Raw genomic sequence first — 25606 nt, forward strand, 5'->3', positions numbered from 1 at the left:
CATACAATTATAACATGTGAGATTACTTTGATCATTTACATTTAGTCATTTAGCAGACGCTCTTATCCAGAGCGACTTACAGTAAGTACAGGGACATTCCCCCGAGGCAAGTAGGGTGAAGTGCCTTGCCCAAGGACACAACGTCAGTTGGCATGACCGGGAATCGAACTGGCAACCTTCGGATTACTAGCCCGACTCCCTCACTGCTCAGCCAACTGACTCCCTGATCATTAAACCAAAATACATTTGAGGTCAAACAGGTAACACTGTAGCCTGGGTGCCAGCCGAACTGCACATTAATTTTGAAAGAGGAACAGAGAAACGCAATCAAGGCATTTGTCGATGGAAAATATGTTTTTGCCGTCCTTCCTACGGGATTCGGTAAAAGTTAACATACTACGTTGCTCTGATTGGTTGTAGGTCTATCCAATTGAGCGAAGAGGCATTTTTTGTCCGGGTTCGGTTGAAACACGCCCCATACTCACAGCCCAACGGAGCGGTATCAGACTCATATTCTGACTAGAATAATGAGTATGACAACGTCAGGCTAGTAACACTGAACTCTGAACGCTGAAAAAGCACAATCACGGCACTGGCTCTGAGTCTGTAGACATATATAAAGGTGCAAGCCACACCCTTAAGACCAAGGGCGTAGGTTTGGTCTCAGCTTTGGTAGGGACAAAGGTTTAGGTTTTATGGAGCTGTACTAGGCCTACATCATCTGTACTGGACTTCTGAGCAATGAAATAAGGATTTATATTTGGGCATCCCAATTTATAGCACCTTTTTACTACCTGCAAGTATAAGTGTGAATGATAACATTCATGGGTAACATTGTCTAAACATCCTTTAAAAAACAGCAATTTAATGCATCTTTACCAAAATGGACAAATTCAACTTCTCACCTGAACCCCTGACGCCTGGGACACACTGCCTGCGATCTGCTGCGATCTGCTGCGACGCACCTGGAAGCGCCTCCTTTTTTCTTTCGGCGCCTATGTTATCAAATGGGACCGACAACACTGGCTGCGAAGAGCCGCGATTGCCTGCGATCTGCAGCTATCGTTTCGGCAGCTGGTCGAATTTTTATTAAATAGATTTAATACAAGCAAAAGTTACATGCTCTACTACACTAACAACTTTCAAAACATGTTTCCATTGTAGAATGGGTGACGATGTAAGGCTAGCAGGTTTGCACTGTGTGGGTAGTTTTCCTACTAGCTAACTAACAACGACCTTGCTAGCTACTTACTCTCTGGGTGGTGAAAAAACTTCTGATACATCTTTTCTTTTTGAGTGACATTTTCCTATCTACAAAGCACAAAAGGGTCAAAAATATCAATGCTGAGACCAAACGAAATATACTAATATGAGGCTTTATTATTTCCTGGCGTATTTAGTAGTTTACAGTGTCTGGCAGCTCTCTTTCTGCAAGTCAAGATTCACGAAGTGTTTCTGACTGGCACTTGAGCCAATTAAATTACATCATCTTGTCTCGCAGGCTCGAGGGCGCATTGGATAACTTGAAAATGTATTTTTCACTTTTCTGGACGACGAACAATTATACAAATGAGTTTTGCAAATATATTGTGCAAAATATTTTTTCGGAATCGATCCAAATTACAGCACAAAGGAGTTCGCTAAAATATTGGTGGGGACAATTTTGTCATCTTAAAATATTGGTGGGGACTAGCACCTAGCGTCCCCCCCTAAATCTACGCCCATGCTTAAGACCCAACCATGAAGTGCAAATGTAGAAACCATAGATATCCTCTGTGCGGTCAGAAATACGACTCTACCGGCAGTTTCAAAAACGTGTTCCTTCTGCTTTCCTGGTGCGTGTTTGTTTGGTTGCCACGGTGATGGCGCAGCTGTGATCGCCAACGACCTGGGCAGAGAGAATAACATACATTTACCTAGCATCCACACCTCAAACAAGTTAACCTAGACGCATATTTTCCCAGACCCAAGACTCGAAACCAGAGATGTCCTTTATATGTCTGTGCGGTCAGAAATACGACTCTATCGGCAGTTTCAAAAACGTGTAACTTCTGCTTTCTCTGAGAAATGTGTAAGAATATTTGCATTGGTCTCTATAGGGCGAGATTTGGACTTTGTCTCGCTTTCGTGGGGCTCTGAACAAATGTGTACATCTGTTGGATTCCACAGACAACTGTCTACGACCAACACAAAATTAGATATTTTGTGTTTGTATCTGTTGATCCAAAAATGAAGCATGAAGGGTGAAAATGGTGGCAATACTGGCAAACCAGAAATACAGCCAACAGAACATCGTTAATGCCATCAACAAACCCTTGGTTCTATCACCTTAACCACCGAGGCATATTTGTTAACAATAACTTTGGTTTCACATTTCAAATGACAAAATTGCTGTGCATCCTTCTCTCCCCCTTTGTCTCCCTGTGTTTCACACACCCCTCCCTTCCGCCCCCAGTTGGAACGCAAGGAGAGGAAGGGATTGTTGTCATTTGGCAGTTGAGTTTCTTCAGTCGATGCCTCTCTCGGGAGCAGGCTTGAGAGACTCTTTCGCCGTTGTCCAGGATGGCTTGGTAAGACTTCCAAGCCCTTGACCTTGGTCCTAAGCAACGACCTTGACATCTGGGGTACGAGCAGGGAGCTCTCAACCTCATTCTCAGGCCCAGTCCTAGGACTGAGATTTAAACAATGTCATTTGTGTGCTTTGCTTTAGGACAGATACTGTCCTGTACTGTAACAGGGAGATCAGAGCCAATAGGTGTGACCAAGTCTGATCGGGGATATTTAACAGTGATTCCAGATGAAACCACATGGTTGACCCTTCAAACTGTACTGTGGTCACAGTTGCTCGTGTCCCTGTGCACAGTTTCTACGCGGAGTGTTCAACTTTCTCCGGTAGATTTTAAGAAGACTCGGCCACCAGGCTGGATACTGGTTGGTTCTCCTCTCTCCTCCTTCTCCTCCTGCAGAAGTATTCCTTGGTGTATCCTAGACACCATGTACTCCTACAAAACATCTTCAACAAAAGCTTCGCCATTGTTTAAAGATTAGACTTCCAAATTTATGAATCTTATTACTTTATCCTTCAAAATATTTTCTTAGTGTGGCTGTTATTTATCTACTAAATACTGTTAAAGTTATCGATTTAAAGTTGCCTCCTGTACTCTTGGAGACCATAGTCCAAGTTTTTTTTTAATCTTTTCGTTACTCATTATCTCATCGTAACTCCCCCCCTTCACATAGTAATGTAATCTATGCGATTCCTAAAAAGACAGAAGATAACATGTTAATAGTGGCAACACTCAATCCTTCATATTTTCTTCACATATTATCAAATATTTCCACCTCTTTCTCTTTGTGGCTCTACTTCTAAGCAGAGTTGGGGACATTAATTAAACTTCTAAATGTGTTTACCTTTTTGGCTCCTGTCAACCACAGAAAATCCTTCAAACCTCTGGATTCCTGAAACAAGATCCGTCTACTGACAGAGTTAGTTCAGTCTTTCCAATGGCCATGTTTCAAATTGGTTCTTAATCTTTACCTGCTCAAATGTCTTGAGCTTCACAATCATGGGGATAACCCCATGCGGCAGAAAAATAGTGTTAGCTGGATTTACAGTGGTGGATACAGGTATTTCACTTTAGAGCATAACTAATCAAAATGTTAATTGTTATGCAAATTTTTCCATTGTTCAACAAAACCGGCCTCTGGTGGTGTATGTGTTCCTACCTGGGGTCACATTTTTGAATGTGGATGCTTTGTCAAGCATAAGGTGTACCACAACTAACCCTTGATAGCCTGGGGGCAACGCTAAACCTACTGGTGACAGGGCCAATGAACAGTGTGCTCTAGGCTGCTGTCCCCAGCCCCTAGTCACTGGGCCTCCCTTTCTTCTTTGGGCAGGGCAGAGTCGTCTCACATGTCCTGTTTCTCTACATCCCCAACAGATCAAGACTTTGTCTCTGTCTTTTTGCAGGCATGGTCGGGTGTCGTTGTCCTTCCTCTCCTCTTTTGGGGGTGGTCATTATAGCCTGGGTGGCTGTTTTTAGTTGTCTCTGAGTCAGCTTGCGCACGTTTCTTCGGTCTCTCTCCAATCTCCTTCCTTCCTGCTCTCGGTGCTTACTCATTGCATGTGTAACATGTGCACAGAAGTGAGTGAAGTCCATAGATCTTAGTCCAACCCCATCTCCCAAACGGGTTCTGACAGCAGGCGGCAGTTTTTGAATGACACCCCGTCGGAACATTGCTTTCTGGAGGAAATCATCTTCTGGATTCCTTCCCAATTCGGCTCTCCATAGCTTCAAGACCCTGTGAACATAGGTCGAGGGATCCTCTGTCTCTCCTATCGGTTCTCCCCCCAGCATGTCCAGTATGACCTTATAGGAACAGACGTCTGAGATTTCCCCATACTTCAGTTCTTATGTTGTTGAACAGGTCGCCATCTTCTGTATGGGTGCTCAAGATGTGTGCCAGATGATCTGAGCTCATCGCATCTCTTAGGCCTCCTGACCCCAGGGCGCGCCCTAGCAAAATGTGTATGTCGCCTATGGCGATTAGGTGCCCAAGGGTCTCTTCCTCAAATGCCTGGATCCATCTGCTGGTCCCCTCGTATAGATTGTTCCTCATAGAGAGAGAGAATTCCGAATTCCTCCTCTCTCTTTCTGAGTCTCTCTCTCTCCAGTCCCTTATGGCTGTGGTTCGCAATGAGGACTTTCATGTCATTGCAAAGACACAGATCAAAGGTCCCATGCTGGGGCCACGTTGGTGTCATCTTGAGAGTTTGTTCCATTTCCCATTCAGCCTTAGGATACGTTCCTTAAGCAAGGGATTGTTCTGGATCAGAACTTCCTCAGTGGTGACGTGGGCTTGTCCGGCTGGGAGGGTCTGGTCACTGGGTCTGGCTGGGCTGCCTCTGCTGGCTCTGCTCCCATGGACCATTGTTGTCTCAGGCATGTAGGTACCTTTGGGACAGTGGCTGGTGATCTAGACTCAAATACAGGTATGTGATTAACCAGTAAGAACCCTTCTCCGTTTTACAACTATAATGAGATAAGAATCAGTTTGAAACATTCTCAAGACTATACCCCTGGTTTATATTATGTGTTCGTTCATTACATTTATGTGTGTGGCAGAGGTCTTGTTGAACGGGAAAAATATTTTGCGAACGTAATCACCAACACAAGTTTGTCTGTAATTTCAGAGAACAGACGTGAACAACTTGCATCAAAATCATATCAGCTTGTGTTTTGTCATCTCATCTTTTACTTCCTGGTCAAATATAATTTTTCCTACAACCTCTTATTTTATTCTTAAGAAACCTTCTCTCTATTTATCAATCCATTCTCATACCTTCATTTCAATTTCTTTGTCTTTCTTTTATAAACCTTTTACCCAAGTTTACCTCTCTAGTTCGTTACCCTTTTAGCAAACCTTGTTTCTCATTCATTTAGTCTATATTCATACTTATCTGACTCCATACTTTACTTTTTAAACATATACTTTATACCTTGTTTTATCTGACTCCATCCTTTATATCATCTTATAATACATATTTTTATCGTTTCTATGTTGTCTTTATACCCCCATAGTTTAAACATAACCATTACCTATATTACTTTATAACATATACCCTATGTCTACGCATCTTATACTTCCACAGCTCAAAACACAACCATACATCATCCCCACAACATATACTTCCATGCTCGTACACCCCCTCACACTCCACAGCTCAAGACACAACATCATATACTATAAAGATAACAGGCCATGTCTTCAAGTCATGAAATGCAAGAGATCGCGCAGACACAAAGCACACGTCACAAACACATGTCCATACGTTTTAGTTATTTACCTCTTATCCAGTTATCAACTATCTTTTATCGGTCCGTCGTGGTGAAGGAGCTGAGTCGAAAGGCGAAGCTCTCTATTTACCAGTCGATCTACGTTCCTACCCTCACCTATGGTCACGAACTGTGGGTAGTGACCGAAAGAACGAGATCGCGAATACAAGCGGCTAAAATGAGTTTTCTCCGCAGGGTGCCCGGGGTCTCCCTTAGAGATAGGATGAGAAGCTCGGTCATCCGGGAGGGGCTCAGAGTAGAACCGCTGCTCCTAAGGATGCCTCCTGGACGCCTCCCCGGTGAGGTGCTCTGGGCACGTCCCACTGGGAAGAGGCCCCAGGGAAGACCCAGGACACGCTGGAGGGACTATGTCTCTCGGCTGGCCTGAGAACGCCTCGGGGTCCCCCAGGAAGAGCTGGTGGAAGTGGCCGGGGAGAAGGAAGTCTGGGCCTCCCTGCTTAGGTTGCTGCCCCCGCGACCCGACACCCGTATAAGCGGAAGATGATGGATGGATGGGCCTATCTACAGTTTTTATCACATTCATAACGTTATGTTCAAAGTCAAGTCTGATTTCCCTTTATTTTTAACGGCCAGACTCAGACAGACCTGATATAGAGGCATATTTTCGAACTCTAAATGTTAGTTCTCCTCCCCCTGGAATATCAACTTTCTCTATGCTGTTTGATACCCATAGATAGTGTAAAATACACTATCGTTTTCGTCCTTTTTTGCATACGACCCCCAAGTCTGGATACGGCCCTAGCTGGACTAGCATTTTGACCCTGTGGTCAAAATTGCGAAAGTTTGTTTAAGCATTCTAAAAATGCGCACATATAATTGCATTTTTGTTTAATCCTTGCATTACATCTTTATCCACATACAAATTCATCACATTCATTCGGGTGTACATACATGGGGTTTGACAAACAATTCTGCTTGATGCCACATCAGTCGCTTTGCATCTGAACTGACAGCAACCACTCTCCATGCCTCTTGTCCAATAGCCATATATACATTTTGATAAGTTTAATTTCTTACCTTATCAACAATGCAGGTTTGGATCACGTGTGGGGGTTACCAAATGTGGTGGCTAGCTTCCGCTAGAACCAGGTTGCGTCTTAAGAAAGGCTCGGGAGAGGCTGAGTTCAAGTTCAGATGCAAAGTCTCGTTTATTGACATCAACAAACAAGGGACACATTCGCTAGGTTGCTCTGCCGTGAGCCAACCTCCCAAACATGATTTTCAGCAAGCAATTATACCCCACAGGACATCCCATAATTCGTCACATTGAACCCTAGCATGTGTGGATAACTTTCAGTTATCGAACTGAACAGTGTATGTCAGTTGGCCTCGGTCCCAGAAATCTGGGCCTATTTGTACTAGCCGTTCAAAGTCTTCCTGTCGTCAGTTAAATATCTCACTATCTGATCAGCAGGACCCACTCAGGGTCCTTCAATGGAAGATTTGTCTTCGTTTGCTAATTGTCTCTTTACTCAAATATGTAATGTTGAGTTGATAATATTCTCAAATGTATAACACATAAATCTAAACAACTTAGTGTATGTTCCTTTGTCCACAGGTTTTTGGATCCTGATTCTAAATATCCCCTACCAAAGACCAGTCAGTGGCGTAAACAGTCTGAAGATGTTCTACCTGGTGACCTTCCAGACAATCAAGGATCATCAAGGGACAATATAGATGAGCAATTTCAGAACTCTGATGAGGAAAATGACATTGAGGGAATGGCCATTAGACATGAATCGTTTGTAAGTGAGGAGGTCACTGGAAGCCATAGTAACAGTGAGATGGTAGTAAATAAATGTGATGAAAATGGCTTTCCTAATTTTGAATTTGAGTGTTTTGGGGCACCTCTTTACCCTGGGTCAGAGATAACTGTTGCACAGTGCATAGTACTAATCTTATCCCATTCCCTTCGGCAGTTTAACAGCATGTGCTATGGAAGACTATTTAACAACTCTTGAGTGCTATTTTGCCAGTTAAAAACTTGTTGCCACAGTCTCTCCACCTTTTCCGGAAAATGTTTAGAAATCCATATGACTCAGTCAACATGCACTTTTTTTGTAAAATGTGTGAGGCATATCTTCCAACAGGAGTCACACAGTGTCCTGAGTGTAATGAGGAGTGTGAGGAAAAAGTAAATTTGAAGGCGAGCAATTCTTTCATAAGTCTTTCACTGGCAGACCAGATTAGGGACGTTTTACAAAAGGAAAATTGTGCTCTTCCAACTGAAGATAAGCTCAGTGATGTGTGCACAACCATTTCTCAATGTGACTTAGCAGAGGCAACATCAAAGATCACACAGTTTGTACATGAGATACCTGCAACTTATGGCTTATGCCACATGTCTTTCAACATTCACCAAATGACCCATTTGCCTTTCTCTGTTAGGATGCATGGGCCTCTTTGGAGTACATCTGCATTTTCTTTTGAAGGACACAATAGTAAACTGACAAGGTTATGCCATGGGACTAATTATATACGGACACAAATTGCACGCCAGTTTAGCACACTCCAGTTCCTAGCTACGTTTTGGAAGCTGTCGCAAACAACATGTAGAGGTAGCATCTCACATAGAGTTGACAGGCTGGTTAATGACTGGATTGGTGGCTACCCCCTAATAGCAAAGGCAAAAGAGGTGGATGGTATTGTGTTGGGGTGTCCTCGTCAGAAAACACTTGAGCCAGATCAAAGAGCTATTCTGTTTCCTCTTTGTAATGTATCTGAAGATGACAATGTTACTGCTGAGCTCTATGAGAGAGCAATCGTGAAAGGAAAAGTGTACACTACTGAAAACTACGGGAAAGGGCACAAGCACAACAGTTATACAGTGGAGCTGAGAAATGATTGTATTGGAGTGATAAAATCGATTGTTAATATCACAAAAGATGACACAAACAATACATTGGTTCAAGTTCAGCTCTTACACACAGAGGTTGCAAATTTAACTGCTGAGGCATCAGTTTCACATCTGAAAATTGCAGTGCCAACTGCCACAAAAATAGCTGTAAAACCCAGTGATGTTGTACGTAAGGTTGTTTTCATAGGACAATGTTACAAAAAGGTGTGCTATGTGTCATTGCAACCAAATAGCATAGAGCTAGACTAAGAGAAACATGATGAAGGCCAATGTCATCTTATTTTGATAAAGTTCTTAAACATTCAAACATTTGTAAAATATGTAATTAGTAGAGTGTTTAGTATTTATTTTTTAGTATGGACATTACCATAATCTTAATAATACTTGGTAGGCCTTCACTCATATTGCTTTATTGGTGTATTATAAAATTGCAAAGAGTAATGTGTCATATTGTAATTTGCAGATGGGATGATGGTTAAAAAAAAGTTAACTAACAATTCAAGCTTTGTTTGACAAGGTGTGTACTACTTTAAAGCACATTTATCTAAATGTAATGTAATGAAGCCTTTGATTACATTCCCACTGTGTAAGTTAAATAAACATTTAGGCTATAATGAATTTCTCAAGTGGTTAAGAAATACAAGTTTATTTAAGGCTAGCATGCGGATAGTTGTGATTTTTTGTTGTTGTAATTAGCTCAAATTGTTTCAATGTTCAATGGGGAGAAAATAATTGCACTCTCCCACAGTAAGGAAAAAACAACACATATTGGCCATTTTTACACTTTATTAATTTTACACTATCAGGGACCTCAGTAGTGTGTGGAAGATCCATAGCAGCCACAACAGCTTGGCACCTCCTCATTCTGGTCACCAGCCTGGTCACACACTGCTGTTGGATGGCATCCCATTCCTCAACCAGGATTCGTCGCAAGTCAGCCAACATGTTTGCGTTGGTCACTCTGGCACATACAGCACGCCCAAGCTGATCCCACTTGAAGCTCAAAACGAGAGTGAATACCAACAGAAGAATATTGCTTTGGGCCGCTACCCACACGGTTAGCTGTGTTTATATATATTTAAACATTATTTTATATGATTCTTATATTTCCATAGCAAACAACATAATCACTTTCAATTTCCAATACAGAAAACAATCCTCTAAGACTCCTAAAGGATTCTTATAGAAGTGAAAGCAAGTCATTTAAAATCCTATAGGATTCATAGCTTTACTTTATATTTCCAGTAGAGAGAAACATTTTCAAAAAAGATTTATATTAGATTCTGATAGAGGTGACAGGAATTCTTATAGGAATTTTAGAATCCTATAGGACTCTATCGGAAAATTGCTATGTCCTATAGGACTTTTTGACTAGGGTCAGTTTCCACACTGCCTCATTTCTCATTTTTGTATTTTCAGCATTAAAAAAATAATAATTTCAGCTTTAACTTAAGCATTCCAACGCATGCGGAAATGCACTTTCTAGGGGGGGCCACGGCCACCATTGGTCAGAGAATGGTAAAAAGCTGAAAAATGCATTAGTATGTTTTTATAAAGTCGTCTTATATTGTCATTTGTCACTTACGCTACCAGCCCCATATTCGCAACATGTTGGGCCACGCCCCCATCAACAGCACAAGACGCAAACCAACGTACCTGCATTCTGACAGCGCTTCAATGGAGACTAGCAGCTAACCACTGGATACCGTTAGAAAACTGCTGCTCTGGGTGATGCAGTGTGTGAGTTTTAAAATAGTAGTTTTTGACAATCAAGTGCCACCCCAAATAAAAGACTGGCCAGAGCTGCCCCCCCCCCCCCCCCCCCCCCAGAAATAATGTCCTGGCTACGCCCCTGGACATAACCATGTGTCTTAAGCTTTCTTTGAAGTAACGCAGAGCTTTCCTGTGTGACAAGGAAAACTGCAAAGTAAAAGCTATCTCTCAGATCTCAATTCCTCTTCTCCACCACACCTCCAGCTTATTATCCCCATTACTGGTGTCACAAAGCTTTAAAAAGGTCACCTGTCTCCTCCCACGCCTGGCATCTCTCCACCCTGACAAGAGATATAAAAGCCAGAGGACTCCTCTGCTCCTCACTCTCTCCTCTCCAGTCAGAGCAGACCTATACCGAAAGACAGACACCAGCCTCCATCAACATGAACTCCTCCTCCACCAGCAGCTTCATATCCTCCGGAGGATCCGCCATGGGCTCCTCTCGTCTCTCCATGTCTGGTGGGGGCGGAGGCCTCATCAGTGCCATGAGGGCCGGCAGCGTGTACGGAGGTGCCGGGGGCTCTGGGGTGCGCATCTCAGTAGGTGGTTATGGCATGGGCGGAGGAGCTGGCTTCGGGGATGGTGGTGGCGGCGGCTTCGCCCGGTCTGATGCTTTCATCGTGTCGACCAACGAGAAGGCCACCATGCAGAACCTGAACGACCGTCTGGCCACCTACCTGGTCAAGGTCCGCACCCTGGAGAAGGCCAACGCAGAGCTGGAGCTAAAAATTCATCAGTTCTTGGACAGCAAGCTGCAGCCCTCCGCTCAAGACTTCAGCGGGTTCCACGTCACGATCAGTGAACTTCAGCTCAAGGTATGTGACTGGGTCAGCCGGTACAAAGGTTCTCTGATTTCACCAAACAGATAGGACATGATCATGCAAGGCTCAGAGGATTGAGCTAGGGTTTTATGACTGGTTTTACAACACTGGAAAGACCTTCCCAGAGGGTAAAGTCAATATCATAAATCACTGAATCTCTATTGCACAAGTCAGTGTTCAAAAGGGCACCTCAGCCCTCTGATTAATTCGGCCCCTGATTAATTCAGCTTTCATGTGAGAGAGCGAGTGAAAACAATCGAGTCATTCTTTATTCTTTCATCTTTCAGATCCAGGATGCCACACGCGTCAATAGTGGCATCTACCTCAGCATCGACAGCGCTAAGCTGGCAGCAGACGACTTCAGGGTCAAGTGAGTGACAAGCAGCGCGTCCTATCACAGCAGCCTCGCCACATTCCTCTGCGCTTTGCTGAGCACGCCAGGAACAGTTAGGCCCCCTGTGATCATCCAGTGTGTTGTGATGTGCCCCAGGTACGAGGTGGAGCTGTCCATGAGGCAGTCTGTGGAGGCCGACATCGCCGGGCTGAGGAGGGTGCTGGACCAGCTGACCCTGGCCAGGTCCGACCTGGAGATGCAGATCGAGGGACTGAGGGTGGACCTGGTCTTCCTCAAGAAGAACCATGAAGAGGTAGGTCGCTCAGACGATCAACGTCGGGGGGGCGTCTTTGCCATCCGTCGGGGGTCGAATCGACCGCCCCTGGATGTGTGATTTGCCTTTTGCTTTGCCTTGTATTGATTGATATGGTTTCCCTGTGTTTCTGCAGGAGCTCCTGGCAATGCGCCCCAATATGACGGGCCAGGTCCACGTGGAGGTGGACGCCGCGCCTCAGGAGGACCTGATGAAGGTCATGGCTGACATCAGAGAGCACTACGAGGCCGTATCTGCCAAGAACCAGAAAGACCTGGAAGGCTGGTTCCAGTCCAAGGTAAGAGCGCAGGCTCCTCCGTCAGAGGGAGTGTGGAACGTGTGGAACGTGCTGTCAGAGGGAGTGTGGAGCATGTGGAACGTGCTGTCAGAGGGAGTGTGGAGCATGTGGAACGTGCTGTCAGAGGGAGTGTGGAACGTGTGGAACGTGTGAAACGTGTGGAACGTGCTGTCAGAGGGACTGTGGAACGTGTTGTCAGATTGAACGGCCAACGTTGTTGGTTCTCCTTCCTCCTCAGACCGAGTCCCTAAACAAAGAAGTCTCCGTCAGCACGGAAGTGCTCGTCACGTCCCGGTCGGAAATCATGGAAGTCAAGCACACCCTGCAGAGTCTACAGATCGAACTGCAGTCACAGTCCAGCATGGTAAGATCCGCCTTCAGGATCCTAAGACAAGCAATGAGTTCTGCGTTTGACTATCATGTCCAGGTTGCAGTCTATCTCCTCTCCTGCCTTCTCTGACTCCCCGGCTCCTCTCCTCCTCCACAGAAAGCGTCTCTGGAGGACACCCTGGCTGAGACCCAGAACCGCTACTCCATGCAGCTGTCCAGGTTCCAGATGCAGGTGAGCAGCCTGGAGGTGCAGCTGGGTGGGCTCCGAGCCGACCTGGAGCGCCAGGGCCAGGAGTACAGGATGCTGCTGGACATCAAGACCAGGCTGGAGCTGGAGATTGCAGAGTACAGGAGGCTCCTGGACGGAGAGGCCACTACGTAAGATTTTAACGACAGACACTTAACACTCTAGACTGGTCCGTGTGAATATACACATGGCCTGTTGCATTATCATCAAGTTCAGATGGAAGTTGTTTGTTTTTGACTCGGTTGCGGGCTGAACCAGGTCTCTCTGGTTCTCAGCGAGCAGAGGAATAACTGTGTTGTTTCTTTGACCCGCCAGTGTTCAGCATTCGTCCACCAAGACCCGCAAGGTGGTGACCATCGTGGAGGAGATGGTGGATGGCAAGGTGGTCAACACGTCCAGTTCGGCTGTGAGCGAGTCCCTGTGAAGAGCATCTGGAAAGGAGATCCTCACAGAACAGAACGGGGAAAACCTACAACTTTTTACAACCCTTTAGAGACAAATAAACAGAGTTCTGAGGTGTTTACATGACATTTTCTGTCTTGGTTTTTATTCCGTCAAAATCATTAATTGCTTCCAAGCCTGCCTACCACATCAATGACACTGTGCATAAGCACAATCACGGCACTGGCTCTGTAGACATAAAGGTGCAAGCCACACCCTTAAGACCCAACATTGAAGTGCAAATGTTTGGCCTACAGACACATTAACCTGTGGGACACAACACAAAGGAACCGGTCTGTCCCGCTCCAGGCCCCGCCTGACAGGTATGTCCTCCCAGGTCCGTTGGAGATAGGTCTGTTTCAGCCCCTCACCCCCACACAGACCTGTGTGCGGACCTGTTCTCTTCTCCATCTACACCACAGTACATCTCTGTATGGAATCATCCTTGCACAGGTCACACAGTTTCTCCTACCCCTGCTAGGGGGAGAACCACACCCCTCTCCCTCCCGCTCTCCAGGTCAACGATCGGCTGTCCATCTGGCTGACCTCTCCACATGGATGTCCTCCTTCTTATCCTCTTTCATCCTAACCAGACAGAGCTGGGCTAGTAAGCTTTTAGGCAACTCGACCTAGCAGTTCAATTTTTGAAGACTGCTCTCATTCTTGATATGATGAATTCCAGCTCCCATGCCCCTGTTTGTGGCCCCTATGTTGACAACAAAACGATGCAGGAATACTTTTGTTCCAGAAGCCACTGTACTTTTCAACAAAACTAGTACGAGATTATGCACTTCGCTATGCATGGCACTTTAAGTTTTTCAGGAAGTTTGTGTGTGTGTGTGTGTGTGTGTGTGAGAGAGAGTGTCTGAGTGTGAGTGTGTATCCTTTATCCCTCATGTCAACCACTAAATTTAATTTAATTTATTTATTTGTCATTCTGAATCGTGTTGTGGTTGGGTGACTGCTATGTTTAGATGAGTTGAAAACATGGGTTGAGATGATGCTATACATTGTACTGACTGAAAACAGGCCTTTCCTTGGCAATGAGCACTGCAACAATGTTAAAATATTCAACTTCAAGTCCCTGATTATCTGCTGCACTCACCATGTGAAATATTCGTCTATTGCTTTGTATAAAAGTGTCTGCTGAATGAATACATTTTACATTTTAAATGAATTTAAAACAATTCAAATGAGACATGGGGCAAACATTCCCACTAAACTAAAGTGCTGAAGAGCATTCTGCTGTGTGATAGATGGAGATAGCAACCTGACAGGTAGAGACAGGTTACTAAGAAATCTACAGAGGGGCTACACATTCCTTAAGTGGTGGTTGAGTCACTGGAAAACAAAGACCACCAACCAAGAGAGTTTCATTTAAAAACCCAAGTATTATTTGTGTGACTCTGAGACACCAAGTTGAGTGTCGACAAAGTCCAAACGTTAGTGTTTTTGCTCTGACGGTTCAGTTTCTACTCTGATAGTTTCGTTTTTGCAACAGCGTGTACTTAAGATTCCACACATATCATCCTGGACCTCAACACAGTCCTCACCTTCTGGAGGCATGTTTACGATTTCTTTGTTTTCTCTTTGCTCGAGGCATTAGGGAGGGAAAACCAACACCCTCATCCCCCTCCTCCCTTCTGTTGTGACATAAAAGCAGCTCTGACCACCCTCCTCTCACTCCTCTCAGTCCTCTCATTCCTCTCAGCAGCAACACAGATCATCATGAACTCCTTCTCCGGACGTGGCTACTTGACCCCTGGCGGAGGCCGCATGGGCAGCATGAGGGCCGGCAGCGTGTACGGCGGTGCCGGGGGATCTGGGGTGCGCATCTCCCGCTCCAACGCCCCCAGCAACTTCTCTGCTGCCGGCAGCGGCGGCTTCAACCAGTCTGATGCCATCGACGTGTCGACCAACGAGAAAGGCACCATGCAGAACCTGAACAGCCGTTTGGGCTCCTACCTGGAGAAGGTGCGCTCTCTGGAGAAGGCCAACGCAGACCTGGAGCTGAAGATCAGACAGTTCCTGGAGAGCAAGACCAAGCCCGAAACTCATGACTGCTCCATCTTCAAGGCCGTCATTGATGATCTCCAAAGCCAGGTAATGCCACATCTCACTGACACAACAACGACATTTTGTGCAACGATTTAGCTGTGACAAAGCTGCTTGGGGTTTTCAGGGGGTCAAATCAAATGACGTTTTATTCGGACAGCCCTTCTTTACAAGCAATGCCACAGAGGGCTTCGCATACGCCCATTAAAGCACACCTGGACTGACCTAAGCCCTCAAGCAAAGGTGTGGCGTGGATGTCTTCAGGAATGGGAAATGTTTAAGTTGTGGCTGGTATGTTCCAATGTATGGGACACACACCTTGACACCATTTATCATCACGGAAGTTCAGCTATGTGTGCCGTTAGGAAATAGACTTTAGCTGTCCTCCATATACCTTTTGTAACTCAACAGAGCCCCGCCCAAACTGAGTTTCACCTGGGGACAGCGTGAACATGCGGAATGTGGACAGGGGTGTCGCCAAAGCTTTGCTGTCTTCTCTCCAGATACTTTTAGTTTCTTCCCAGCTTTCACTCTCAACCTTCACCATACCCACCATGCACTGCAAAACTATTGTTTGAGTAGCAGTTGGACTTTTCACGGGAAAAAATGATTCATTTGTACTTTTCCTCTCCCAGATCGTTGATGCAGCATGTCTGAATGGAGGAATTTACCTGGCCGTCGACAATGCTAAACTGACCGCAGATGACTTCAAAATCAAGTGAGAAAACCTAGACCAGTACAATATATCATGATGATGATAGTATAGTATTAAGTATAGTATTATCATTTGATATTATAGTGTGTATAATACCACCATGAAGATAACTAAACACATCCTCTAAAGAGACTTTTCATCACTTTTTGTTGTTCACAAGCGACAAAGCAAAACTGAACACATTCTCTGTAACAACTTTACATGTCTGTGATTGGCTGTCCAGGTTTGAGAACGAGCTGTCCATGAGGCAGTCGGTGGAGGCCGACATCGCCGGGCTGCGGAAGGTTCTGGACGAGCTGACGATGGGCAGGTCGGACCTGGAGATTCAGGTCGAGGGACTCAGGGAGGAGCTCATCCACCTCCGGAGGAACCACGAGGAGGTGCGCTGGAACAGACCTCTCTAGAGGAAGCAGAAAGCCTAGTCATTTCATATAATAACAATACCACTACTACTAATAATACTAATAATAAGGCACTCGAGGAAAGCATAAAAACGTATGAATAAAATACAACGCAAAACACAAATCAAACATACAGATCAAGCGATAGGATTGTTTTGTCTTATCTGTGTAGAAGACAGGGAATATCACTGAGACAGGCAGATGATGATTGATTCAAATGAATCTCAACGTGTCCCGTTCAGGAGCTCCTGGCCATCCGGTCCCAGGTGAGCGGGCAGGTGCATGTGGAGGTGGACGCCGCGCCCCAGGAAGACCTCAATGCAGTCATGGCTGGAATCCGTGAGCACTACGAAACGGTCGCTAACAAGAACCGCAGAGATCTGGAGACCTGGTTCCAGGCCAAGGTGAGACAACATCTAAACATGTATACGCAGCAATTACTTACTTTTACTGATTGTATCTGAAGTATCTCACTTGGGCCGCATGAAGTCTAAACCGGTAGACACTCATTGCCTTGGGGTAACTGTCATTCACAGACGGAGGAAATCAATAAGGAAGTGGCTGTCAGTTCAGAAACTCTCCAGACATCCCGGTCTGAAGTGTCTGAAGTCAAGCGCACCCTGCAGAGTCTACAGATCGAACTCCAATCAGAACTGAGCATGGTGAGATCCGCTACAACACAACTCACCGTCTGCATTATTAAAAAATCAGCACAGTGGCTTCTCTGAACAATTTAAACTTTTGCATTGTAATCTAGTTTTTTATGTAAACCTTTCGATTGGTTGGCATGGTGGTTGCTGTTGTTATGTGTTTATTCAATCTTGTAGTGCTTTGAGTACAATAAATAAATATAGTATAAATAAAAGGTATTATAATAATAACAAGTGGTCTCATTCCTAACAGAAAGCATCTCTGGAGGGCACCCTGGCTGAGACACAGAACAGATACAACATGATGCTGTCTGGCTACCAGAGGCAGGTGAGCAGCCTGGAGGATCAACTTTCCCAGCTCAGGGCTAACCTGGAGCGTCAGGGCCAGGAGTACAAGAGGCTACTGGACATCAAGACCCGGCTGGAGATGGAGATCGCAGAGTACAGGAGGCTCCTGGACGGGGAGGTTTACAGGTTAGCGAAGCTCTCAACAAGATATAGAACTCTCTGGAAATGTTATGGGTCAAAACCAAACATCTAACCGTATTCTCTCTTTGACTCCGCAGTCCCTCCAGCACCACGACACGCAAGGTTGTGACCATCGTTCAGGAGATCGTGGACGGAGAGGTTGTTAGCACAGAAACTAGCTAGTGAAATACTTCTACCACGCCAAAGACTATGTCTCATCAGTAGTCTCAAGAGCTAGTGTCTTTTCTCTGAGAATTTACGTTATAAAGGCCCTCTGAGGAAATGTCTTAAGTTGTTGAGTTTGTGTCTTCTTTATATTAGTACACCTGTTTGCTGTGGCAAAACCCTTCCTTAGGACACATTTTTAAGTGAGAATTTGTATGACTTTGAAGGAAGATTTCTGTGTATCTTAAATAGGCTAACTGCGATTTAGGATGAGTGACGATCATTTGGAAAACAGACAAAGTTGATTTCAAGGTCACAAATTGCCAGGGTCACATTCCAGGGTCACATAGATTTCATACCCTTTCAAAAATGTCAGTCCACAAACCACATACAACTCTCTGTTACCCTAGGTATGTACTAAACATTTAAACTAGTTCAATACATATTTCCATGTCATGTTTGATAGAAACAGAATTGCTATGTTAATGTTATTACAATAATTAAGTCAAAGGAAAAATTGTCTGTCATTAAATCAGCCACATTGTGGCCTACCAAATGAACACAATCCTTTGACCGCCTTATAAGCAGTCTGGTCCGTGTACCTGGTGCCATCGGTTTTTCTATTTCCCAACCCGTGTTGACAAACGCGAAATAGGTCCGTAATCGTTTTGTCACTTTAGTAACTCAAACACACATTTACGTTTAACGGCTTGTTTTGGCTTGTATCGTGTGTTTTTCAAAATAATGAAATAACCATATAACACAAATGGTATAACGAGCCATTAATCGTTGGTTTGATTATTCCATATCCTTTATGCTGGTATCTGCAAGAAAAAAATAAAAATAGGCTTGTAATATCGATTCGTCCATTTCGGATGTCAGATCCAGACTATGGGGAAATGCGTGGTTTCCGTTGTTTTGTTTTTGAATAACCATATAACACAAATGGTATGACGGACAATTTACTTGTTTGTTTGATCGTCCATATTATGCAGCACAGGTGTAAGAGAGAGAGAGAGGGGGAAAGACGTGTAATGGTTGGAGGTGTTATTACTTCTGAACACCAGAGGGCAGCATTTTATGATTATTTAGTTATTTAGAATTAATTTGCTCCTGCTGATCTTTTTTTTTGTACCTTGATGTTCATGTTAGAGGTTGTTTACTTCATGACAGGAAGGTTCTAAACACACCCAATGTGCTGTTCTACTGTTACAGAGGCCTTCACTGGTAAGATCATCAGAGGGTGAAGATCGCTCCTGTTATAAAAGTATGGAAAGACTCTCTCAGTGAAGGTGTGTGTGAATGTGTGTAGGTGTGTGTTTCTATCAGGGTCAGAGAATGACAGCTTTCCTCTGTCCCAGTCCAGCTGCACTCTGATCCTCTGGGGTTTATGTCTCACTATGAGAACAGTGCCTTCATCTGATGAAGAGCTTACTTTGTATACACCATTAGAGATGCAGATTCATCTGTATCTGCAATTTAAGCCCCAATTCCTCTGGACAGACTCTGCTACCACACCCAGGTCCCATTCCTTACTGTCTCCAACCTCAACATCCCAGCTGTGTATCCCTGAGTTAAAGCCCTCAGAGCCCAGGACCCATTTATAGTCATCAAACCAATCTGAATTGTTATTAAGCGTCTGTTTCCTGTGACTGTATCTCACAGTGGTCAGATCCTCAGACAGGAAGAGGTGTCGGTAGGCAGTGTTGGGGTCCAGAGTCACAGGAGCTGAGGAGAGAGATCAGGTTTGTGTTGATGCAGTGTTTGATGTTTACACCCTCACCCACCAGAGGTTGACACCAGGACAAACTCAGTAATGATGACTGTACATATAATGTATGTGTATGCCATTGTTTTTCTACATGCGTTGATCATGCTGTATTCAACATATCAGGCTGGTATTGGTGTGACATGCAATACATTAAGTAACAATGGTCATGTTCAGTTTGTATGCTGCTCTGTAGTGACATAGATGGTCTATAGACAGATATGAGAATGATAAGACAGATCATGATCACTAATGCAGGATATTGTTAGTAGTACTATATGGAACATTAATATGAGAACATGATCAAACACTCACTGTATGTGACAATGTCCTGCATCTTGTCCCAGACTCTGAAGGTCAGGTTGCCCAGGTGTTTGGCCACGTCTATCAGCGTTCCTGAGACCAGCTGTGGATCCGGCAGAGTGGACTGGGCTCTGGAAGAACATTCTGGAGTCAGAGCTGCTGTGGGGTTGGGTTCACAACCACAGAGAAGAGAGGGGCAAGAGGCAGGTGACCTACCTGTTCACTGTGTCCTTGTAGTTCTGTGGAGATACAGAAGATGAAGTTAGACACTCATAAACACACCCAGCCAGCCATTCCATATGAACTTAGAGAGATTCTTCTTCTCATTCCTGACCTGCAGGAATGAGAAGTCTTCAGCTCTCAGCTCCTCCTCTATGGCTCTGATTGTGTGGGAAAGTGTTGATATCTCTCTGCTCAGCTCCTCAATCTTCTCTTTCATCATCTGACTCTTCTGCTTCTCTTCCTTCCTCACTGCAGCTATCTTGGCCTCCTCTTCCTCTTGTAGAAACTGGTGAAGCTTCTTAAACTCCTCCTTAATATGGCTCTCTGTGTGCTGGGTCTGGATCTGGAGACATGGGGGTTAATACAGGGGTTTAGGTGACCAGAGTTTTCAATGTAAAAATGGTTTCATATTATTTTATTAATAAATATTTTTACCTTAATGTGATTTGCTGCTTTAGAACAGGCTCGTTTAACTACATAAAAGACCTTCAGCTTCTCCTGTAAGGACTTCGGAACAGGTTGGAGTTCCTCCTGGAATGAAACAAAACATGTCAGGAGTAAAAGTTGTTCATCCTCTTATTTGACCAGCTGGATCTGAGACGTCTCTCTAACAAAACTTAGTAGAAGAAATGAGAATCGAAGCAGAGAAACAATAAATCATTAACACTTCAAAAAATATAAAAATATAAATCATATTAACAAACACTATATTGCCAATAGTATGTGGAAACTGCTCAGTTTATGGACAGCTCTCATTGCAACATCGAGAAACTTTATATGGATTTGGTTTACGCTGTGTTTCTATAACTGCCTTCACTTTTATAAGAATGCTTCCTAACTATGGAACATTGATGCAGGATTTGCTTCCATTCAGCCACAAGAGCATTACAGATGATCGGAACTGATGTTGGGTGATTAGACCTGCTCCATGTATAAAGTTAGGTCGATACAGAAATGTTTTGTTGAGTTTGGTGTGGAAAACCTTGACTGGCCTGCACTGATTCCTTACTTACTGTATACACCATGACACATATTTTGAGATCTCCGAGATTTTAAACATCTGCAAGCCAAGTCTTATCATACAACATCAGTGCCCATTATTTCTCCACACACTCCAACATCTTGTGAACTGCTTTCCTACGAGAGTGGCAGCTGTCATAGTTGCAATGGTGGAGCCAACTCCAGCTTAACGTACATGGATTTAGAATGGGATGTCCATACCTTGAGATCCTGTGCAGCTTCATCGATGGGTCTGAATCTGTGGTTGGAGTGTAGTTTAGAGTCCCGACACACCAAACACAGTGGCTGTTTATCATCCAGACAGTAGAGCTTGAGTTTCTCACTGTGCAGACTGCAGAGCACCTCAGACCCTGCTGAAGCTCTCTGACGTCTCTCCTGTAAGAAGGACTCACACAGGTTCTTCAGAACCAGGTTACATGGTGGATCTGGTCTGGAAGATCTTCTCCTACAGAGTGGACATTCCCATGATTCTTTCTGCTTCCAGTATTCCTGCAGACAGGCTTTACAGAAGCTGTGGCTACATGTCAGAACAACAGGATCTTTAAAAATGTCACAGCACACAGAACAGGAGAGATCCTCCTCTGGGAGAGACGAGCTGGACGCCATTTTCTCACCCAGTCACACCCTCCTGCTGTAGTCTGAAGTTTACTTTGACTTTGGTGTCAAAGTGTTTAAAGTTTACTCAGATTCAGTCAGCAGTTAACATATCTATAAATGACAGTTTTTCCTTCTGTAGTTGTGTAAAGGCAGGATCTCTCTCTTCTCAGTGTTAGTTGTGATTTTAGTCCATTTTTTTCTCAGAGTAGAACGGTGAATCTCAGAGCCTGTTGGTGAGTAGAGAAACACTGAACTCTGCTTCCTGTATTCTGACAGTTGATTCACGTAGTAGGCGGGGCTTCAGGAGACCAGGAAAAAAACTGTAACTGTATCATTTTCACTAGTAGCAATGTGACCAGAGGGGCAGCACATTTCTCACAGAGGCAGAAATAAAATGGCTTCTGATGGAGGGCAGTGGCGGCAGGGGAAACCCCCGCAGCCACTTACAAACCCTTACAAAAAAAAAAACCCTTACAAAAAAGAAACATATTAAAGTATACTATAAGTATACTAAAATATGGATAGTACACTTTTAGTTCACTTTTGATATACTTTTAAGTATGCTTAGAAAATAGTTCACTTTTGATATACTTTTAAGTATGCTTTGAAAATAGTTAACTTTTGATATACTTTTAAGAAGTATACTTAGAATAGTTCACTTTTGATATACTTTTAATTATGCTTTGAAAATAGTTGTTTTTTGATATACTTTTAAGAAGTATGCTTATGTGACGGTATGTAACAGACGTAGCCACGCTCCGTTACAACAAGGTGTCGTTCGCCACTCGCTGGCCTTGAACGCACGACCTCTGACTTGCCAAGCGCGACCACTACCAACTACGCCAAAGAAAGGCTAGCTATTCATTGACGCGGGTGGCCTGCTACATACCTGAGGAGTGAGTTTCACAGGTTCACACCCGGTTCACACCCTTAGAAACATAAAATGGTATACATTTCTTCTGGAGTAGGATGTACTTTTTCTATTATTACAGCAAAAACAGTCAAAATACTTTTAACGTACATTACAGGTAAAAAAGAATTAGATCCATCTTGTATATTCTAATTATTCATGTCTAGGAAAATCTATTATGCATTGCACATTGAATCTTTTTTGGTACTGAAGCTGTAACCTTAATTACTGCCAAAACATTTTGAAGCCCTATACTCTTATACACGTCGTTATTTCGTTCTTCACTCAGTTTGACAGTATAACCTTCAAATGCATAATGCAACCCTTCTGTCTGCTTCTTCTCAAGTAGCTTTTTCATTTTTTCCATTAATACTCCAATTGATAAAGGCAGTAAATAGTGTTAGAATTTGCTGATAAGTTTGCCGTTTGTTCGAAATACAAATGTAACTTAATGAATTTCGTTTTTGAAATGTGTCTGCTTAGAATGTAGTGTTTTGATGTGTGGTAATTGTCATTGTTGTGCTGGTTTACCATTGTAACCATGAGTTAAATGACTGTTACGTTTGATCAGAAAAGCTGGATTCTTACAACATGTGTGCCTACTCATTAATTAGCTTCTTTCAACTAATAATCTGCAGTGTCACTTGGCGAAGGCCCCGTTCTTGTCAAGTGACGCAAGGTCGGCGGCGTTTGAGGAGCCCCGAAACATTTTAATATATTAGTAAATCATAGGAAATGGACATTTAGAAAGTTTACTTCTTGAAGTACTTACATTAATTTAAAGTGCACTTGAAAGTATTCTTTCTTTACCTCAAAGTATACTTTGAGGTACTTAAGGAAGTATAGCCTACTTCATGAACTGAAAGTGCACTACACAGGTTACTTTAGAGTAGCCTATTCCAAGGTATACTTTGAAGTAGCCTACTTTAGGAAGTATACTTCATGAACTGAAAGTGCACTACACAGGCTACTTTACAGTATTCAAAAGTAAACCTCAAATACACTATAAGTGTACTTTAAAGTGTACTAAATGACCTAGAAAGTGGGCCAATTCAGTTTACTTAGTACAAAAATAGTATATAAAATATAGCTGCAAGCAGCGATGCGGGTTCCTCCGCAAAATGGCAAAATATTATAAACATGTACACTGTAGAAGATCGAGAGTTGGACAACAAGGGAGCAAAACTACTTCATGTTTGGCCAACAACAGGCTGAATGGGGATTTGAACTCATGAGCATAAAGGTTACAAGTCAGTCTCTCTATCCTCTCTGCTACACACCAACTGTTGAGATTGTATGAATAGAGTGGGCAGAGTATTAGCTTTGGTCAGCTTTGGGACAAAGGTTAAGAAACGGTTGACATTTCAAGGTGAAATTGCATGAAATTGTGCATGGTATTTCAGAATGATGTCATCCTGTTTAACTAAACAGATAATCAAAATTATGACAGGCCAAAAGATAATGGCTGGATTCCAACCAACTACCTTATACTTTACAGGTCACCATGCCAGCCCATTGAGCTATTCTCAGTGTTGAATATTGTCATGTTCAGTTACTGTATAAAAAAGTAAGGTGTTTCTCCTAAGCGTTAGATTCAGCCAAAGTTGAAACTGCTTGTACATTTGCTATAAAGACGGGACAACAGGATGACTGGGCTGCTGCTGTAAAGAATAACTTACTCATAGTTGTTTGGAGTGCCATAACTTGTCATGGAAGGGAATTTCAAATCATGCCTAGCATCAGTGGGGATGTGTCCTGGCTTAGGTTACTGAAATGAATTTGTGCAACAGGCAAGGGATCCACCTGAACAATCAATTTACTTCATTAGAAATAACCATTAGAGTTATCTCTACCATGCGTAGACTACAAGTAGCTAGCTACTGTGGTGAACCTGGCTTGTTTTGCAGTGGTTTACACAGTCTCGCTAAACAGATGATCGGAGTGTTGTAATGGGCTCAAATAAACACGCATTGCTATGTTTTACAACCGGAGGATTGATCGGAAGACTAGAAACCGTTTTGTCAGAATAAAAAATAAAAACTACACCTCTGACTGGTATTGAACCTACAACTCTTTGCTTACCAGCACAACATCTCAGCCAATTGAGCCTTTCCCAGACATGGATTACACAAAGTTCAGTAACTGGATAATAAAAAAAAGCTGTTTCTCCAATGGCGATCATTGTCAGATTTGGTCCAAGTTCAAACAGCTGTAATTCAGTCATATTTTGACATATCAAGGTGAAACTTTGCATGGTACTTTAGGGGCGTGTCACCTTAAAGCCTATTAGGTTTGAACCATCCTTCAAAAATACATTTGATTTAGTGACACAAACATATTGAGGCAATGTGGACATTTACGTAAATACACCCCTTTCAGACATTTTGTATTTGATTCAATTGTCTTAAGTAACGTTTTTAAATACTTCAATGATACATATCTGTACAACATTTCAAGTCAATTAGAGCTTTGGTTCAAGAGAAGAGGAATTGTTAAGGTTTTCCAAAATTATCACTGTACAGGAATATCCATCATGGCGGACCTTATGGGTCCTTGAGGCTTTTTTGTTCCTCATGAAAAATGAGGCATGCACACCAAGTTTCAGAAGAATTGGAGCAATGGGGCGGAAATGCCATCACTTTGAAAATTGGACTTTTGGGCGTGGCCTGTGGCGCCCCCTGTGGTCCGATGTGGCCCATATGTAGTATCAATGTGCCAAATTAGAAAATTTATGACCATGGACTTTTTGATATATTGGGGCGCAAGGAGAAGAAAAATTCTTATTCGGGTAGGAGGAACCCGAAGAATACCAACAATAACAATAGGTTCCCTCCTACCGGAGGAACCCTAATAAGTACACTGCTAGTATACTTCAAGTGCCATGATAATAGTATATTTTTATACTTAAGTATACTTACAAATTAAACTTGAAGTTTACTTCTTTTTCGTAAGGGAATGTAGTCCAGTGCCACCCCGGCCACCCATCTGGCTCCGCGACTGGCCGTGAGGCCCTTTTGAAAGATTCCGAGACAGCTTCCAAAGACCGCGCGAGACAAC

The 25606-nt window shown here is 43.6% G+C and overlaps 3 protein-coding genes across 3 annotated transcripts; 2 read left to right on the forward strand and 1 right to left on the reverse strand.

Moving 5' to 3' along the window:
* The first annotated feature begins 10829 nt into the window (after nt 1-10829).
* LOC136957724 (keratin, type I cytoskeletal 13-like) lies at nt 10830-13362 on the forward strand. The gene is made up of 7 exons (XM_067251868.1): nt 10830-11306; nt 11600-11682; nt 11803-11959; nt 12096-12257; nt 12496-12621; nt 12745-12965; nt 13150-13362. Exons 1-7 carry the CDS (start codon nt 10875-10877, stop codon nt 13256-13258), a joined length of 1290 nt encoding a protein of 429 aa, XP_067107969.1. The 5' UTR covers nt 10830-10874; the 3' UTR covers nt 13259-13362.
* A 1613-nt stretch (nt 13363-14975) lies between these two features.
* LOC136957823 (keratin, type I cytoskeletal 13-like) lies at nt 14976-17851 on the forward strand. The gene is made up of 7 exons (XM_067252023.1): nt 14976-15378; nt 15966-16048; nt 16269-16425; nt 16689-16850; nt 16983-17108; nt 17350-17570; nt 17663-17851. Exons 1-7 carry the CDS (start codon nt 15004-15006, stop codon nt 17745-17747), a joined length of 1209 nt encoding a protein of 402 aa, XP_067108124.1. The 5' UTR covers nt 14976-15003; the 3' UTR covers nt 17748-17851.
* Nucleotides 17852-18715: 864 nt separating this feature from the next.
* LOC136957824 (E3 ubiquitin-protein ligase TRIM35-like) lies at nt 18716-21793 on the reverse strand. The gene is made up of 6 exons (XM_067252024.1): nt 21244-21793; nt 20458-20553; nt 20135-20365; nt 20017-20039; nt 19813-19931; nt 18716-19457 (listed from the first exon to the last, which is right to left on the reverse strand). The coding sequence occupies exons 1-6, from the start codon at nt 21646-21648 to the stop codon at nt 19192-19194; spliced, it is 1140 nt and encodes a 379-aa protein (XP_067108125.1). The 5' UTR covers nt 21649-21793; the 3' UTR covers nt 18716-19191.
* Between the last annotated feature and the right edge of the window lie 3813 nt (nt 21794-25606).

This window comes from Osmerus mordax, chromosome 15 (genome assembly GCF_038355195.1).
Source record: "Osmerus mordax isolate fOsmMor3 chromosome 15, fOsmMor3.pri, whole genome shotgun sequence".
NCBI lineage: Eukaryota > Metazoa > Chordata > Actinopteri > Osmeriformes > Osmeridae > Osmerus > Osmerus mordax.